We start from the raw sequence: 16,708 nt of genomic DNA on the forward strand, positions 1-16,708 counted from the left end.
TTTAGTTTTAGAAATGGTATTTTTGGAAAGAGGACCATAAACTTTTGTCACTGTCCTAGAAAAGAAGGTTAGGTTTCTAAACTTTTATTAAGGGTGGAAATGTGTACCTCAATATGACTGATACAGAAATGTGACTGCTTTGTGTTAAGGGGTTTTGATGGCAATCAAGAACCTGTTTTAATCAGTGGAAATAGGTCAGACACTTAATTAAGTATAGTATTCAGCTGTCCAAATCTAATTTGTTATACACTAGCCTAGGAGATGGATTCAACATTATAAAAATGCAAGAGAGCCTAGAACTGTAAAAATAAGTATTTGAATACTTATTTCTTTAGAGAAACAAGTCAGACAAGTGTTTGTTCCTTGAGGGGAACATACAGACCTTTTTTATAAGAAAGAAACATAGGTAGAACAAGGAACAAAGCAACTGTTTCAAATTTGGACACTTGTTTTCCAGTTTCATTTTCCTAAAAATTAAGTGAGATTTCTGTTACTTGCTACCACAAAGGCAAAGTGGCATAATAGGAAAATTCTCTGATCTAGTTATAAGAAAGATTGTTAAACACAAAATGCCTAAAGCACATACATTCTCCTAAGTAAAACCCTGGGTAGTTCAGTGGTTTACTTTAGGGTCCTTTGAAAATGATTTTGCCTTTAGTTTTCACTGTTAAATGCAGTTCTTAGTTTTGTGTTCAGTAACCGTAGTCCATCTATTGTTTCCAGGTATGAAAGTATTATTGCCACTCTCTGTGAGAACTTAGACTCACTGGATGAGCCAGACGCACGAGCAGCCATGATTTGGATCGTGGGAGAATATGCTGAAAGAATTGACAATGCAGATGAGTTACTAGAGAGCTTCTTGGAGGGTTTTCATGATGAAAGTACCCAAGTAAGTTCTCATCTATACTATGTCCTACATCTCTTTGGGAAGTTGCCAGAAAAAGTAAAAGGCCATTTCTTTGTGCATGTATATTGTTTGTTCATTTTCTCCCAAAAGTACTTATTCTTTTCTAGTATAATAAACTTACATAATTTTGACCAGTGGTTCTCAAACTTTAATGAGCATTGGAAACACCCAGAGGGCTTATTAAAGCTTGTGTTGCTGGGCCTCACCTGCAGTCTGATTCAGTAGGTCTGAGATGAGCATTTCTTACAAGACTCTGGTGGAGGCAGTGGCAGCGGGAGCTGCTGCTGCTTCTGGTCCAGAACCACACTTCAACAGCCACTGCCTTAGAGCAGTAATCCCCTTTTTGTTTTCTGTAACTAGGATAGTTAGACATTCTTGTTAGTATGCCTGTGACTCTCTACATAAAGGATTTTCATGTGGTGAGAAATTTAAGACATTTATAATCTTCTGACTTAAAGCACATACATTCTCCTAAGTAAAAGCCTGTATAGTTCAGTGGTTTAGTTTAGGATCCCTTGAACATGGTTTTCCCTTTAATCTTCACTGTTAAATGCAGTTATTAGTTTTGTCTTCAGTAACCATAGTCCCTCTTATTGTTGTAATGTGGTGAAATTTGGAAAGATTCTCTTCTAAATGATTAGAGTTCTTTCCATCTTCTGTCCCTCTTGACTACTAAAATTAGAGCCATACGCCCAGAGAAACAAACAGTAAGCCCTTTCCACCTGGCATTTGTCCTCACAGAAAATAGAAACTCTTGTATCTAATTCATCATAGTAATTTCAATAGGCTTAATACAGGATACGTGTACAAGGTAGTAGATTGTGGTTCAACAGTCCGCTTCTCATTGGCTGTGATCTGACCTAACTGTACAGTCATGGTTATTGCTCCAGTAATGATTCCATAATTGCCTCAAATTTGTACCTTTGCTTTGCTTTGCTTTGCTTTTTTTGGAACAGGGTCTCACTGTGTAGTCCAGGCTGGCCTTGAACTCATTGTGTAGCTCACACTGGTCTTTAACTCACAGTGATTCTCCTACGTCAGCCTCTTGTGTGCTGAGATTACAGGCATGTGCTGCCACACCTGGCCAAACTTGTAGCTTTTCGTAGAGTAAAAGAAAGAACTGATCAGAATCCAGTTTTATCACTGTCAGTATGTTCGCAGTTACTTTAATAATTATAGGTGATACTCTTCCCTAGAAACAAGCTACTTTTGATTCCAGAAATGGAATTTGAGGATAGGAGGCTAACAAGTTTTTACTTGAATACCTTTGTATTTTAGAATGCCTTTGGCTGCTATTGTTGATACTGGCTGAGTTTGATCTTTTGTCTCTTAACCAAAATCAGAAAGACTACATAGTAACTCATAGATGGGAAAACACCACTTTGGAGGTGATACCAGGGAATAATCCAAATACCTTTCTTTCATTTTATCAAATTTGTCTGTTTAGGTCCAGCTCACTCTGCTTACTGCCATAGTGAAGCTGTTCCTCAAGAAACCGTCAGAAACACAGGAACTGGTCCAACAGGTCTTGAGTTTGGCAACACAGGTAAGGAAAAATGAGGGGCTGATTTGTCTTGTTTTAAATTGTAACACAGGGTCTTGCTATGTAACTCAGGCTGGCCTGGAACTCATGATCTTCCTACCTCAGCCTCCTGAGATGTTTGGGGATTAGAGATGTGCATTACCACAGTCAACATTTCTTTTTTTTTTTTTTTTTTTTTCTGTTTATTTATTTGTGGGAATTGAACCCAGGGCTTTCACATGTAGCTATATCACCATTTTTATGTTTTTAAATTTGAGACAAGGTCTCACTAAGTTGCCCAGGCTGGGACTGAACTTGTAATCCTCCAGCCTCAGCCTCCCAGTACTTAGTAGTAGGATTACATGTGTCTGTCACCACACTTTTTCTTTTTTGCTGGGGAGGGAATATTTTGGCTGTTTTGGAGGTTGAAGCCCATGATCAGCTAGCTCTGTTGCTTTTATGCCTGGGCATAGCAGAAGCATCATGATTGTGATAGAGGCCAGGCAGGTTTTAACTGAGAAAAATACAGTCTTTAGGTCCCGTTAAAATACTAAAACAGTGCCTCTTAACATATTCCAAATTGTAGGTGGTTGGTGTATCTTTCCAATAGCAGGCTGATTCCAGATGATAATTCATAAAATTTGAAGTTAGATTCTATAGTGTTAGTGATAGATGAATTTATGTGATAATGATATTTTTCCTGGAATTCTTAAATATTTTTGGCCCCTCTTGGAATTATTTGATATTTTCATTCAGAAGAAAAAGAGGTTCATATGAATTCTCATTTTAGGAACATGGCCACTGGTCTAAAAGGTGAGGTCACCATTTTAGATCTATAGCAATTAAAATAATTTTTCTAATGTAATTGTATATAATGATCATTGTCCGTGCTGATTTACTATTGCTCTTAAATGATTTAATGAACAGACTCACTTTAACAGGTGTCAGAGTAAAGATGTGTATCTGCACATGGAATCTGATTCAAATATTCAACTTACTATTTTTCTCTTTTTCATCTCTTTAGTGGTATATTATCAAAAGTTAAAACCCTTTAACAATATTTTATTAAACTCTTAAATAGGTATATAGAATGACAGAATTAAAGCAACTCACATACTGTCAAATCAATTTCCCAAAAGAATTTGGTCTTGTTCCCTCTCTGCTCACCTGTAAATAATGAAAACAATGGTTTTGGTTAGCTCTTTTCAGAAGTTCTCAGCTCTATCTCCATCTTCATTGACTATTAAGACCTATGTGCCTATATTTAATAGGCAGCATAGGAGAGTTACATTTTTATTTCTTCTCAGAGTTCAAACTTAATCTCTTACACATTAGTATTTATAAAAAGCTGACTAAGGTAAATGTTTAGAGAACATTGCTTAAAGAATACAAGATCGTGCTATTTATACAGATAGTTTAAAATTCATTTTTGGATTTCTAAGGATCTGTTGTGATTTCACCCTTTTCATTCCTAATTGCATGGGTCTTTTCTTTTTTTGTTAAGATTGACTGTCAATTTTATCTAATCTTTCAAAGAACCAGTTCTTCAACTCGTTGATTCTTTGTATTTTCCTAGTCTCCATTGTTTTAATTTCTGCTCTGATCTTTGTAATTTCCTCTCTTGTACAAATTTTGGGCTTGAATAGTGTTTCTTTTTCTAGAACCTTGAGGTTCAACATTAGGTTGTTTATTTGAGCTCACTCTGTTTCCCTGATATGGGTATTCACTGCTATAAATTTTACTCGTATGACTGCTTTCATTGTGTCCCATAAGTTCCAGTATGTAGTATTGTCTTTATCATTTAATTGCAGAAACTCTAATTTCTTCTTTAATTTCATTTGTGATCCATTGGTTGTTCAGGAGGATGTTATATAATTTCCATGTGTTTATGAAGTTCTTGTGGTTTCTTTTGCCATTGATTTCCAATTTCATTGCAGTCTGATCTGATAAAATGCACGGGATAACTTCAATTCCTTGCATTTATTTAAGCATGTTCTATGAGCTAGTATGCGGTTTATTTTGGAGAACATCCCATGTGCAGCTGAGAAGAATTTGTATTCTGATGTCATGGGGTGGAATACTCTGTAGACATCTACTAAGTCCATTTTTTCAAAAATTTGATTCAGTTCTAATATCTCGTTGATTTTTTAATTTATGACAATAGAGTATTGAGATTCCCCCATTATAACTGTATTATTTGATTTTTCATGTCCATTCATATTTGGGTTTTTTTTTTTTGTTTTTGTTTTTCTCTGGTACCAGGAACCGAACTCACGACGTTGTGCTTGCCAGGCAGGCGCTTTGCCGCTGAGCTAAATCCCCAGCCCCATATTTGTTTTATATAGTTGTGTGCACTATTTATATAGTTGGGTGATATTGTTGGTGTTTGATGCATATATATTTATCATTGTTACCTCTTCCTCTTGGATTGTTCACTTTGTAAGGATGTAGTGACCTTTTTTTGTCTTTCTTAATCAGTCTCGGCTTGAAATCCACTTTGTCTGCAAATAAGATAGTGACCCTTGATTTTTTGAGGGGGCAGGTGCCCCTGTCAAATAGAGTATTGTTTTCCATCCTTTGACTTTCAGTCTGTGAATTTCTTTTTAAATTAAATGTGTTTCTTGTATGCAGCCTATTGTTGGGTCTTGTTTCTTGATCCCTTCTGCCAGTCTGCTTCTTTTGACTAGTGAATTGAGATGATTAACATTGATGGTTACAACTATGAACTGACTTATCCTTGTCATATTACTTTCCTGTTGTTGTCTCCCTTTTGTCCCCCTCTGTTTTTTTTGCCTTAACTGGTGGATACATTCTGTTGGGGGGTCATGCAGTTGTAATCCTTGTTAACTCTGTTTAGAATATCCTTCATAACATTTTTGAGTTCTAGCTTGGTGCTCATTCATTTCCTAAAGTGTTCTTTGTCGTAGAAGTATCTTATTTCTCCATCAATTTTGAAAGATAGTTTTTGTGCTCTCTTCAGTAGCACGTGCACTAAAGTTGAAGGATAGTTTTGCAGGGTGCATCAATCTGGGTTGGAGGTGTTTTTTTTTTTTCTTTTAAGGCTTCGAATACTTCACTCCAAGCTCTCCTTGACCTGAAGGTTTGTGTTGAGAAGTCTGCTGTGATTCTGATGGGCTTTCCTCTATAGGTGACTTGTTTCTTTTCTCTCACAGCTTGTAATATTCTGTTCTTGTGTTAAATTTCTGGAATCTTGACTATTATATGCCTTAATGTAGATTTTTTGATCATGGCTAATTGGAGTTCTGTATGCCTCACTTACTGTGATGTCAAATTCTTTTTCCCTGTTTGAGAAGTTTTCTGCTATGACTTCTATGAACAGGTTTTATATGTCATTTATGCTCTCTCCTGCTTTTTGATTGACTCCAGTCAATCTTGTTATTCTTCTTTGCATCATCTAGCAGCTGCTGGATTGACTTCTCATGATTGCTTACTATTTTTAAGCAACCTTTCTTTTCATGATTGCTAACTGCAATCCTGTCTTCTATATCTGAAATTCTGTTCTCACACTGGCTCATTCTGCTGTGTGTACTTTCAGTGAAATTTTTAATCTCCTAGATACCTGTTTGAAGGCCAGGCATGGTGGTGAATGCCTGTAATCCCAGCACTTGGGAGGCCGAGGCAGGAGGATCCTTGCAAGTTTGAGACCAGCCTGGGCTACAAAGTGAGCTCAAGGTCAGTCTGAACTGCATAGGGAGACTCTGTCTCAAAAAATAAAAAATCTGTTTAAATCTCTTTCATGGATTCCATTTCTTTCCTATGTTGGATGTTCATGGTTTCATTATTTTCCTAAGCTCCTCTATTTTTTTTTATCTCTATCTTCTGTACAGTCACTAAGCATGTCTTTCATTATGGTCACTTATCTCTGTATTATATATTATTTCTGATTTGATTTTTTTCTAAAGCCTCATTCATCTGAAGTGCTATCCTTTTTGAAAGCACTTAGTTGCATACTCTTTTTAGTGATGTTTTGATTGTATAGATAATAGTTCCTTTCACACTACATTGTAATATTTAAAATTTTGTGAGCTACTTAAAGTCAAGATTCTATCTTTATTTTTAGAGCTTAGCCAATGACTTCACAGGAGATAACATAAATATTTGAATGAGAAAGAAAAATATGGGTGAAATATATATAAAATAAATGTTACAAATAATCCTGGTAATATTTATAGCAATTGAAAAAATTATTTTTATGTCCCAAGTCCGTCTCAGCCAGGTAACTTTCACCAGATCACTTTATTTTCCTTTTCTAATTTCCCTTTGAATTTGAGTCTTAGGGCTAACCCATCTCAATTTATATTTAAATTCCTTAAAATATTAATGATTGCAGGGTTATGACTATATTAAAACTACAAAGAGTCTCAATGAATTATCTTAATAGTTAACCTGTGTAAATCATTACAATGTTGCCTTGACAGTAAATCTAGCAGTTTGGGTTTCTTATGGGGAACAGTTCCTTCTAAACTTTTGTGCATTTACTTTTTCATTAGGATTCTGATAATCCTGACCTTCGAGATCGGGGCTATATTTATTGGCGCCTTCTCTCAACTGACCCAGTGACAGCCAAAGAAGTAGTCTTGTCTGAGAAGCCACTAATCTCTGAGGAAACAGACCTTATTGAGCCAACTCTCCTGGATGAGCTGATCTGCCACATTGGTTCTTTGGCCTCTGTGTATCATAAGCCCCCCAATGCTTTTGTAGAAGGGAGTCATGGGATCCATCGCAAACACTTGCCAATTCATCATGGGAGGTAAGCAGGTAAACTAGGTTTGAATGAGGAGTGACTTTGTTTGAACAGAGTCGGTTTTCCTCCTGCTTTTACAGGATTGAAAAAAACTTGCTGTGGACTTTGCAAACCCACTACTGTACTTCCCCAAGGCTTCAATATAGGAATATGATAATGCTTAGAAAAAATGTGATGGAGAAGAACTTTTAAATTGACAAAGTCTGAAAATTGCTTAAGTTTCTCCTGAGTTGAGAAACATTCCCAGAGTTGAAAACCTGGGGGGAAAAATCCTGTTTGTGTTTTGCTAGGTTTATCCCTTCCTATAGCTTTGGTTGAGGCTTAGATGGATAAAGTTATATACTACTTCTCTCATAGAATAAAACTATTAACGAAATAATGTTTGCAGGAATGTTTTCTATAAACAGCCTAAATTCTATATGCATATAGTTTTTCAGTTACTTACCAAATTAAGTTTATCATATTAATAAGGAAATGCAGTTATGAACAGGCCTTCAGGTACCATGGAGCACTTGCTTGGTAGATACCTGAAAATTTTAATTAGGAAGGAGCGATATTCTAATAAACTCCTATAACAAGTAATTTGGAAACTTTCCAGAACCTGATTCCTTCATCAATCATAAAAAACCTTAAATATAAGTAGAATTTGCTCTCAGAGGGGTCAGGATGTAACTCAGTGGTAAAGCACTTGCCTAACATATGTAAGACCCTTCGTTTGGTCCCAAGCACTGAAAAGAAAGAAAGAATTGGTTCCCAGAATAATTGGCTTTCCATTAATGAACGTCTTGTAGCATTGTTTAATGTATATTTCATGTATGACCAAAACATTGAATTTAGTGCTTTACACATTGGTGTAATCAGCATTTTGGGCTCTATTTTAACAAGCTGTAGATACAGAGAAAAAAGGAAAAAGGTAATACCCTAGAAAATGATTATTAATCTTTTATGACCTTAGCTGAGGCTTTGGTTTAGGGCAGGTGCTTTGATTTTTAATTGAGAGATATGTAAATTCATAAAGATAAGGCTTTGGAATAAGTTATGGTATTTCTCCTTGTAGGCAAGCATGTTTTAATATTCTCTGGATATAACTGTTTGACTTCTAAGTTCTTGTCTGTGCTTCAAATTTTTATATAGATAATATTTTGTATTGTAACTTGCCAATGTAAACATATTTATATGCCATTTAATCTAGCCTTCTGATAACTTTTGGCTCTTAAGTGGGAAGAAGAAAGTTTAAAAAAAATCAGCAAACAGAAACAGCTCTTTCTTGAACAGAAGAACACTATCTGAAAGAAACACAATGTCTTTATCTGATTAATAGCCTTTAATTTGTTACCTTCACAATTCCTTATGGTTCCTATTTGGATAACCCTCTTGTGCTTGCCTATTGTTTTTAACAGGTGTAGGAAAATACAGGAGAAATACCCTTTGATATAACTGAGGATAATGCATTTTGCAAATGACATTCTGTCAGTTATTTCCTTCCTACCTAGCTCAGTAACACCTTTCTGCACCATAAGATGATTAAGTAATACACTTCCAATATGAGTGAAAGCAACACTTTAAAACCTTACTCTACCCCTTGTCAAAATTTAAAATTGCTTTTAAAAACCTATTTCACTGGATCTTTTAAAATCATTTGGGAATGGGAAAAGTGCTCCCTACTTTAGTGCTTTTTGTCAGCTGTTCTATGGGGGTACGGTGGTAAATTGTCTAATTTAGACAACTTTGACATTTAAAAGTATTGCTTTGATGACATTATGAAGTTCCTATGAGTTCACAATGGGAAACTTTCATATTAATTTTTCTCATTTAGAAAAAATATATGCTAATCATTTATCATGTTCTTTTATGTTTATCATGCATCTATGAAGTGATTTACTTCTTGTCATCAGACTCACTTTATCTCCTCATAGTGTTTGATTATAGTAAAAAATATATATATATGCAGTGCTACTTATTCTACCTTCTACTCAGAGGGACTAATAAGTCCCTGTATTCTGTCATATTTCTTGAATGACACATCATTAAATGACATAATTTCATGTGTAGAAAATACTCTCTGAAGATTTCATATTTTTTGGCAAGTATATATGAAATAACTTCCCTTTTGACTTCTTTATATCTGACCTATTTTTTGTTTGTTTGTTTGTTTTTTTGTTTTTTTCCAGTACTGGGAATTGAACTCACGACCTCATGCTTGCCAGGCAGGCGCTGTGCCGCTGAGCTAAATCCCCAGCCCCAATCTGACCTGTTTTCATCATGGCTTCCTTGATACCTTTTCATTGTCAGCCATCTTTCTTCAGTTGTTTTTCTCTCTTTAATCTTTGCAGTTCTATGTTCATTCTCTTCCCTGATCATTAATCTTGGTTGTATCAAAAGGCTCAACTCATCCTGACCTTTGTCTTTCTGTGCTTCTCTTTGTATTTTCTTAGGGAACTTATCTACCAACCACAGCTACTGCTGATATATTAGGCCTTTACTATTTGTACGATGTTATCATTTGATCCTTGCTATAATGGGGCACTGTGTTTGGGTAATACTGTTATCATTTTATTGATAAAGAAGTTGTCTCAGAAAAGTTGCCCCCTGCTAGAATTGTGCAACTAGCAATTAGTGGAGCCAACATTTGATCCCCTGTTCTTTTTATCATACCTTCCCCCTTGGTAATCCACCTGAAATATGTACATGAATTGCTCCCCAAATTTATTATCTAACTTTGACTAATAGTTCCATGTCCTTAGTTGCCTATTGGACCTCTGTTCTTACTTTTTTCTTGCTTGAAACTTTTCTAATGACCATACCGTCTTTCTTTAAACCTAACAATTAAGAAATGATGATTTTGGGCTGTGGGTGTAACTCAGTGGGAGAGCCTGTGCTCAGCATGTGCAAAGCATGGCATTCAGACCCCAGCTCCAAAAACCAAGAACACTTAAGTGTCTTATTTTATTAGCATCCTTTCAGATTCCCTCTGATTAATTACAAGCATCATTAATCTTTTTTTTTCTTAGCTTGTGTTTGTTTTCTGTACTTTAATTTTTAAATTTCTTTTGTCTTCTGTATTGAAGATTGTCAAAAACCATCTAGATTTTCTTTAAAGAAAAGAGTTATTTCAACTTACTAATTCAGTGTTTATAGTGTTTTATAGTTACTGACATTCATTTGTTGTCTTGTCATTTTGTCCTAGGTGAAACTGACTTTTCTCTTTTCTCTTCTGTGTGCATGTGACTGCAGCACTGACGCAGGTGACAGTCCTGTTGGCACTACCACTGCAACCAGCCTGGAACAGCCTCAGGTTATCCCCTCTCAAGGTGACCTTCTTGGGGATCTTTTAAATCTTGACCTTGGTCCCCCAGTCAACGTGCCACAGGTGTCCTCCATGCAGATGGGAGCCGTGGATCTCTTGGGAGGAGGACTTGATAGTCTGGTAAGCATCTTTCTTCTCTCTTTATTATTTTTATTTCTTGATATGCTAGAGAACAGTATTAAAGCTTTTTAGAAGTAGACCTTTCCTTGAGGAGCAATGATGTCCTTTGGTAAAGGACAGCATTACTTGTCTTTAGAGAGTTAATTATAATAATATTCATTATTGATATGAGGTATTTCTGCAAATTAGGATTATTTTATTGTCCTGACTCTAAATAAACTTTTGCTATTTAATCAGCCTACTGTTCAGCAATCTTAATGCCTAGTATCCTTTCCAGAGTTTATTATTGTTTCTGTTTCTTGACACTAGATAACCCCTGTAAATTCTCCTTTTAACCTGAACAGTACTAAAATGAACTCATAAAGATCATCCTATTTTGAGTCTTTCAGGCCCTCGGCCTTTTAAATATTTTATTGGCTGTGCTTTGTACTGAAAGGTTTTGAGACAGTCATTCAAACCATTTTTATATAAAATGTTCCTCAGTTACAGTTGAGAAAAACTTCTCAATTGGTTCTTTTTTCCCCTTCTTCCCCACCTCCTCTACTTTGTCATACTTCCAATTTAATTAGCTTCCAGGATTCTAATACTAAAAGGCTCCAAAGTCTATAGTATCTGTGAATATGTGCCACCAATGGAAACCGAAATTACTTTTTGTTGCTGTACAAAATATACGACAGATACTAAGTGTGACCTTCAGTCAGTGGAGAGAAGGCCAGGAAAATCACGGAGCTCATCAAGTAGCTTCCTGTAAACTAGATAGTTAACTGGTGGAATTAAGATTTTTTTTTCCTTAGCTAGGTACCTGCAAATGAGATGTTTGTCAACCTAAAGATTAGAAAGATGCCCAACAAATTGATTTATTTCCCAACATCATTGGAAGGCAAATACCATAGATATAAAAATATAATGTTCTCAGAGACTGTATAAACAAAACAGCTTCACACTCTGCTACCTGCACTGGCATCATCTCTTATCCTTAAAGAACAGTATTGTCTGGGGCTTCTGCCAGCCAGAACAGGTCTGTTTACATTTTGGCTGGCAAAAACTCTAAGAAAATAGAGTTAGTCCCATCTCTGTGGGTTGTGCATTTTACTAATGGAAAGTCACTGCTTCCATATTCCATACACTGGCCCAGCAGTGAACTTCAGCTCATTGACAAAAATGAACACTCCTGCTTTCTTTCTTGAGAATATAGCATTTGCTTTTTACATTCTTAATAAATGGATTTGATTAATTATAAGTGGAATAGTTTCCTCGTATGATCATTCTACATTGCTGTATAGCCTTTTTATAGACTCAGAAAGATGCACAAAGGAATACTTATTCATGGAGGCTCCCAAGAATCCCTTATGAAATTAAAATCACTCTTCCTATTTTTTAACACTTCAGCTACAGTTTGAATATTGCATCTTCCTCGAGTTAACGTGTTAACAGCCCTCCTTACTGCTTTCCTTGGTGGCTTACTGCATGTTGGACTCATTGGATCTGAGAGTGAAAAAGAAGAATTGAGGGATGGAAGGGGAAAGGAGCCTGTATTTTCGTGTTGCCAGGCCCAGGATTCTGCACTCTTGCTTCTTGGACCACTTTGGCATGGAAAGAAAGAGCATGTTATTTCCATTTGACTTTGTTTTAGCTCTTGCCAGCCCCCAAAACCAGTGAGTTTTATCCCTGTATATTACCCACCAGTCATCTGTTAGAATTTCTACTTGTGTAGCTTCAGATAGAAAAGTTGTTAGAACTTACTTGGCTTGTAGTAGCTAAAATTATACATGAGGTTTTTTCCATTTTTTCTTTTTTGCCCTCACCTTTTTTTGTAAAGGATATTCTTTTTGGGGTAAGAAAGTAAGTTGGTTTTCAAATTATGTAGTCTTTGCTAGATAGGCCCAGTAATTTTCCTATGTAACTAAACATGAGGTTTTCCTCACTTTGGGATTTTAAATAGTATTCTTGGTTTTATAGCACCAGCAAGTTTCTGCAGTAAAATTTTTTAGCTAGTGCTGAGATATAACTTGTCGCAGAAATCAAAATGGGAAGGAATATAAGCCCTTATTTTTGCTTTGTATCTTCCTGTATTTAAATATATATTCACTCAGAGAACCAGATTCATTTTATGAGAACATGACAAGCAGGCTTAAATCTGGCTGTATGAAAGATAAGTTTCTGTAGCAGCGCTGAACTATGCTACTATTAAAATACTTCTATTGGGGCTGGGGATTTAGCTCAGCAGCAACGCACCTGCCTGGCAAGCATGAGGTCGTGAGTTCGATTCCTGGCACCGGAAGAAAAACAAAAAAAACCAAACAAACAAAAAAAATAAAATACTTTATCAGTTTTAAAGAGGGAAATAATTTTTAAAGTTGTCTTAATCTATGATGGTGCCATTTTCTCCCCTGCTCCAGGGCCTTTGCATTGACCCACATTCCCTACCCTTTTTTATATTTTGAAACAGGATCTCACTAAATTGCCCATGCTGAGCTCGAACTTGTCCCTCCTGCCTCAGCTTCCCAGAATGCTGGGATTACAGACATATGCCATCGTGCCTAGCTAGTTGTGCCATCTCTTGCATTCTTGCCTTACAGTAGCGCTTCTCAGAACAATCTGTAATGTGTATATGGATCGCCTCAAGAGCTTGTACTGGTACAAAAGACATCTTGATCTTGCTAGGCTAGGACAAGACCTGTGAGTCTGACTTTCTACAACCTTCCAGGGATACTAGAGTTACTCCTGGTCCATGGACTACATTTGGTGCAGGAAGGACATAAAACATCTACAACCACTATGAACCAATTCAGTTTGGTGTTTGAACCATAGCTACCATTTGATAGCTAAACTCAGATCCCTTTTCCTCTTAACTTCAGTAACAAGCACACTTCTACAAAGAGATCTCCAGGCATACCCCATATTAATTGAGGAAGGGCAAGAAACTTGTGAAATTATTGCAGCTCTTTCTTTGATACTCTGTTAGGAGAATGGTATTGCTTATGACCAGTAAAATTTGACCCACATTGCATGTAAAACATGGCTAGAGTTAGAATGCTGTGGTTGTTTGGCAAGAAGCACTCAGGTTAGAAAGGCTAACGTTTGTTTTCCATTATTGCGACAAAGTACCTAAGAAAATCAATGTATAAGGATGAAATTTTATCATGGTTTTAAAGATTTAGGTCCATGGTACCTTGTCCCTGTTCCTTTGGGCCTGTCCTGAGAATGTCGCTGTGGTTAGAGCATGTTGGTGGAGGAAGCTGCTCACCTTGTGGTTGCCGGGAAGCATACAGAAAGGAAAGGGCAAAGATCCCAACATCCCACTCAAGAGAATGTCCCTAGTAACCTACCTTCTACTAGGTTTCACCATCTCCAAGAGTACCACAGGCTGGTGACCAAGCCGTTAGCATTGGAGCCTTGGGAGGCACTTACCATCCAAACCATGACAGCTATCCATCAGGCCTCTAGATATGGCTGATGCTTTTAACATCAGTTTCTGACAGAACCTCACCCATAGGGGTCAGTAGAGTGCTACCAATGACGTGTAACTGCTGCTCCTAACCGCTTGCTGATTTTCAACTCTAGCTGCATAATTAGTTCCACAGTAGTACCATTTTACAAATTACTATCAATACTTGGGCCTAAGAACAGTTAAACAAAGTGGTGAGATTGGAGTTAGACTTTTTTTTTTAAAGGTACACTGGTTATCTTAATTTTGCAGCAGAATTGAGAACATTGACAGTACTTCCACATAAAAATACTATTTTCTAGAGAGCTTCTTAGACACAGTTTACAAAAAAAGACATGTCTATCTTTACCTTTGCGCATTCCCCTCAGGATAGTTTGGTTTTTGTTTTTATGATTTTCTACTAGGTGATCCAGCTTATCAAAAGTTTGCTGGAAGTTCAATTTGACCAGTTTAAGTATAGTTGCTCAATCCAAAGGTCCTTTTCATCCTGTTCACTTCCCATAATTGGAGACTGTAAAATGAAGACATTTTATATTTCTGATTGTCTGCCCATTTTCTTAGAACCTCATATTCATTAGAAAATATTTTTTTCTTTTTATATCCTAGTAATCCTCTCTTTAGATTTTATTCCTTTTTTTAACCTTTCATCATCACATTTGTGAAATTAAGATTTATTGAATTGTGACCTTTTCTAGAACTGTCATATTCAGGAAATGTTTATTAATTGACCACATAGATCTAAATTTTCTGGCCTTCTTCCATCAATGGTAATAACATCAATAATTTCTACACCAAAGGAGAATGGGGTGAAGATATTGTTGTGATATAAGGAAAATACATACCATATCTCCCAGGTGGTTGGTTATTATACACTTTCTGAAAGGAGGCAGACCTCTTTAAAAATCATTGATTTAGGCAGAGGTTTAAAAATGGAATGCCAAAAAAAAACAGAAAATAAAAGTGGAATGTCTTTTCAGCACAGGGCCTAAATCAAAATGGATTTCCCACCTGGTCCTTTTCGTCTTACTAGAACATCCCTGTCATTATTTGCTTTCCCTTGAGCATGTTTTCTGATTATGCTCTATAAAGTATTTCTTCCTTCTGTTAATATAAACTTAACTGTCATCTTGATGTGGAGTGAATTCAAGTAATGCAGTTTATGTGATTTTTTTTTTCTACATGTAAAGTATACTATTGTTTGTAGTCTTACAAAAGTAGTTATTTGGAGGGTTTTGGTTCTTTATTTTAGAAGACATATATTGCTGGGGTTTTGTTATTCTTTTATTGCCTCTGATATTTAATAAGAAACTGCCTGTTCTGGATGATGTGATTTTTCTCACAGTGCAGATCCTTCTGGTTTGGTGTCGTGTAGGAGGTGACATGATATCCATGTGTATAATTTTTGTATGTACATTATGTGCTTAGGAGTCTCATATCTGTGGGGATCATTGAAATAATCATTGAATTTTAATTTGTTGCCCTTACTTTGAGCCTATCAACAGAAGCCTTTTCTAAATTACAGTCTTGCCTTTCCAGGGTGCTGTGCATTATTCTGTTATCCAGAATACCCTTTCTGTATGTTGAGGGAGGATTCTATACAAGAGGAATGTAGTGTCTGTATGTTCACCTGAAGTGAAGTGGCTTGTAGGAGAAACTGTCTTTTCCTAAATGAGGTGTAATAAAAAAGTTGGTGAATATTTTCCTTTTCAATTTCTTACACTAAGACACGTTGCCTCTCAGAATACCCTCCCTTGCTTCAAGCACACTTATCCCATCATTCTTGCCATTTTCTGAGGCAGTTTTTCAAGTCTTCTTTTGTTAGTGTTAGTTACACTGTCATGGCTGCCTCACTGATCTGAATTCATTCAAAACGTTTACTTTTCATAGTTATTTTAACTTTGTGGGGAAAGAACCAAAAGTCACGTGGTGCCAGATCTGGTACATAAAGTGGGTGAGGACACATTGTGATGCTTTTGTGAGCCTGCCTTTCCTTCAGATGAGAGTTGGCAACAGCATTCACCATATTTTTTTATCGCATCTCATAAAGTCTCAATTTCTCAAAACCTCCTACTTTGTTTCTTACAGATTTTTGCCTTTCAGATTTTTTTTGTGTGTGAGCTACTTTATTAACAGTTTTGAGTTTTTTAGTCCACAGGAAAATTCTTCATGCATACTAGTGTTGTCCCTTCATTTTTCTTCCTTTGGAAGAGCTGTGCAGTGACTTAATAGCTTTTTTTTTTAGTTGTATGGAAAGAATTTTATAAGTTGTCGCCCAATTTTGTATTATAAAGCTTTCACTGTGGCTTCTGTAACCATTATCTTTTATCACATACATGAGTTTAGTCCAGGCAGGCCTCAGACGGTGTCGGTCAGTTATCTGTCATTATTAACAGAAACCTAAGATAATTGACTTATAAGGAGAAAAGATTCATTTTGGCTCACAGTTTAGGGGTTTCAATCCATGATCAGCTGGTCCTGTTGCTTTTGGGCTTATGACGAGGAAGTGTATTTATAGCAGGAGCACATCGCGAACCAAAACCTCTCACCTCATTTCTGAGAAGTGAGCAGGAGGAAGAAGTTAGGGTTCCACTGTCCTGTTAAAAGGTACACCATAATGACTAAAGGACTTCCCACTAAAT

The 16,708-nt window shown here is 36.3% G+C and overlaps 1 protein-coding gene across 3 annotated transcripts in view; it reads left to right on the forward strand.

The window, feature by feature from the left end:
- Ap2b1 (adaptor-related protein complex 2, beta 1 subunit) overlaps nt 1–16,708 on the forward strand; it is a 114,050-nt gene that overhangs the window by 42,839 nt on the left and 54,503 nt on the right. For all 3 annotated transcript variants that reach the window (XM_005402877.2, XM_005402876.2, XM_005402881.2), the window contains exons 11-14: nt 724–889; nt 2,355–2,453; nt 6,941–7,200; nt 10,429–10,621. In XM_005402877.2, the coding sequence (XP_005402934.1) occupies nt 724–889; nt 2,355–2,453; nt 6,941–7,200; nt 10,429–10,621 (718 nt within the window). The remainder of the gene's footprint in view (nt 1–723; nt 890–2,354; nt 2,454–6,940; nt 7,201–10,428; nt 10,622–16,708) is intronic.

Source organism: Chinchilla lanigera, unplaced genomic scaffold (genome assembly GCF_000276665.1).
Source record: "Chinchilla lanigera isolate Chin_1 unplaced genomic scaffold, ChiLan1.0 scaffold00080, whole genome shotgun sequence".
In the NCBI taxonomy this organism is placed as follows: Eukaryota; Metazoa; Chordata; class Mammalia; order Rodentia; family Chinchillidae; genus Chinchilla; species Chinchilla lanigera.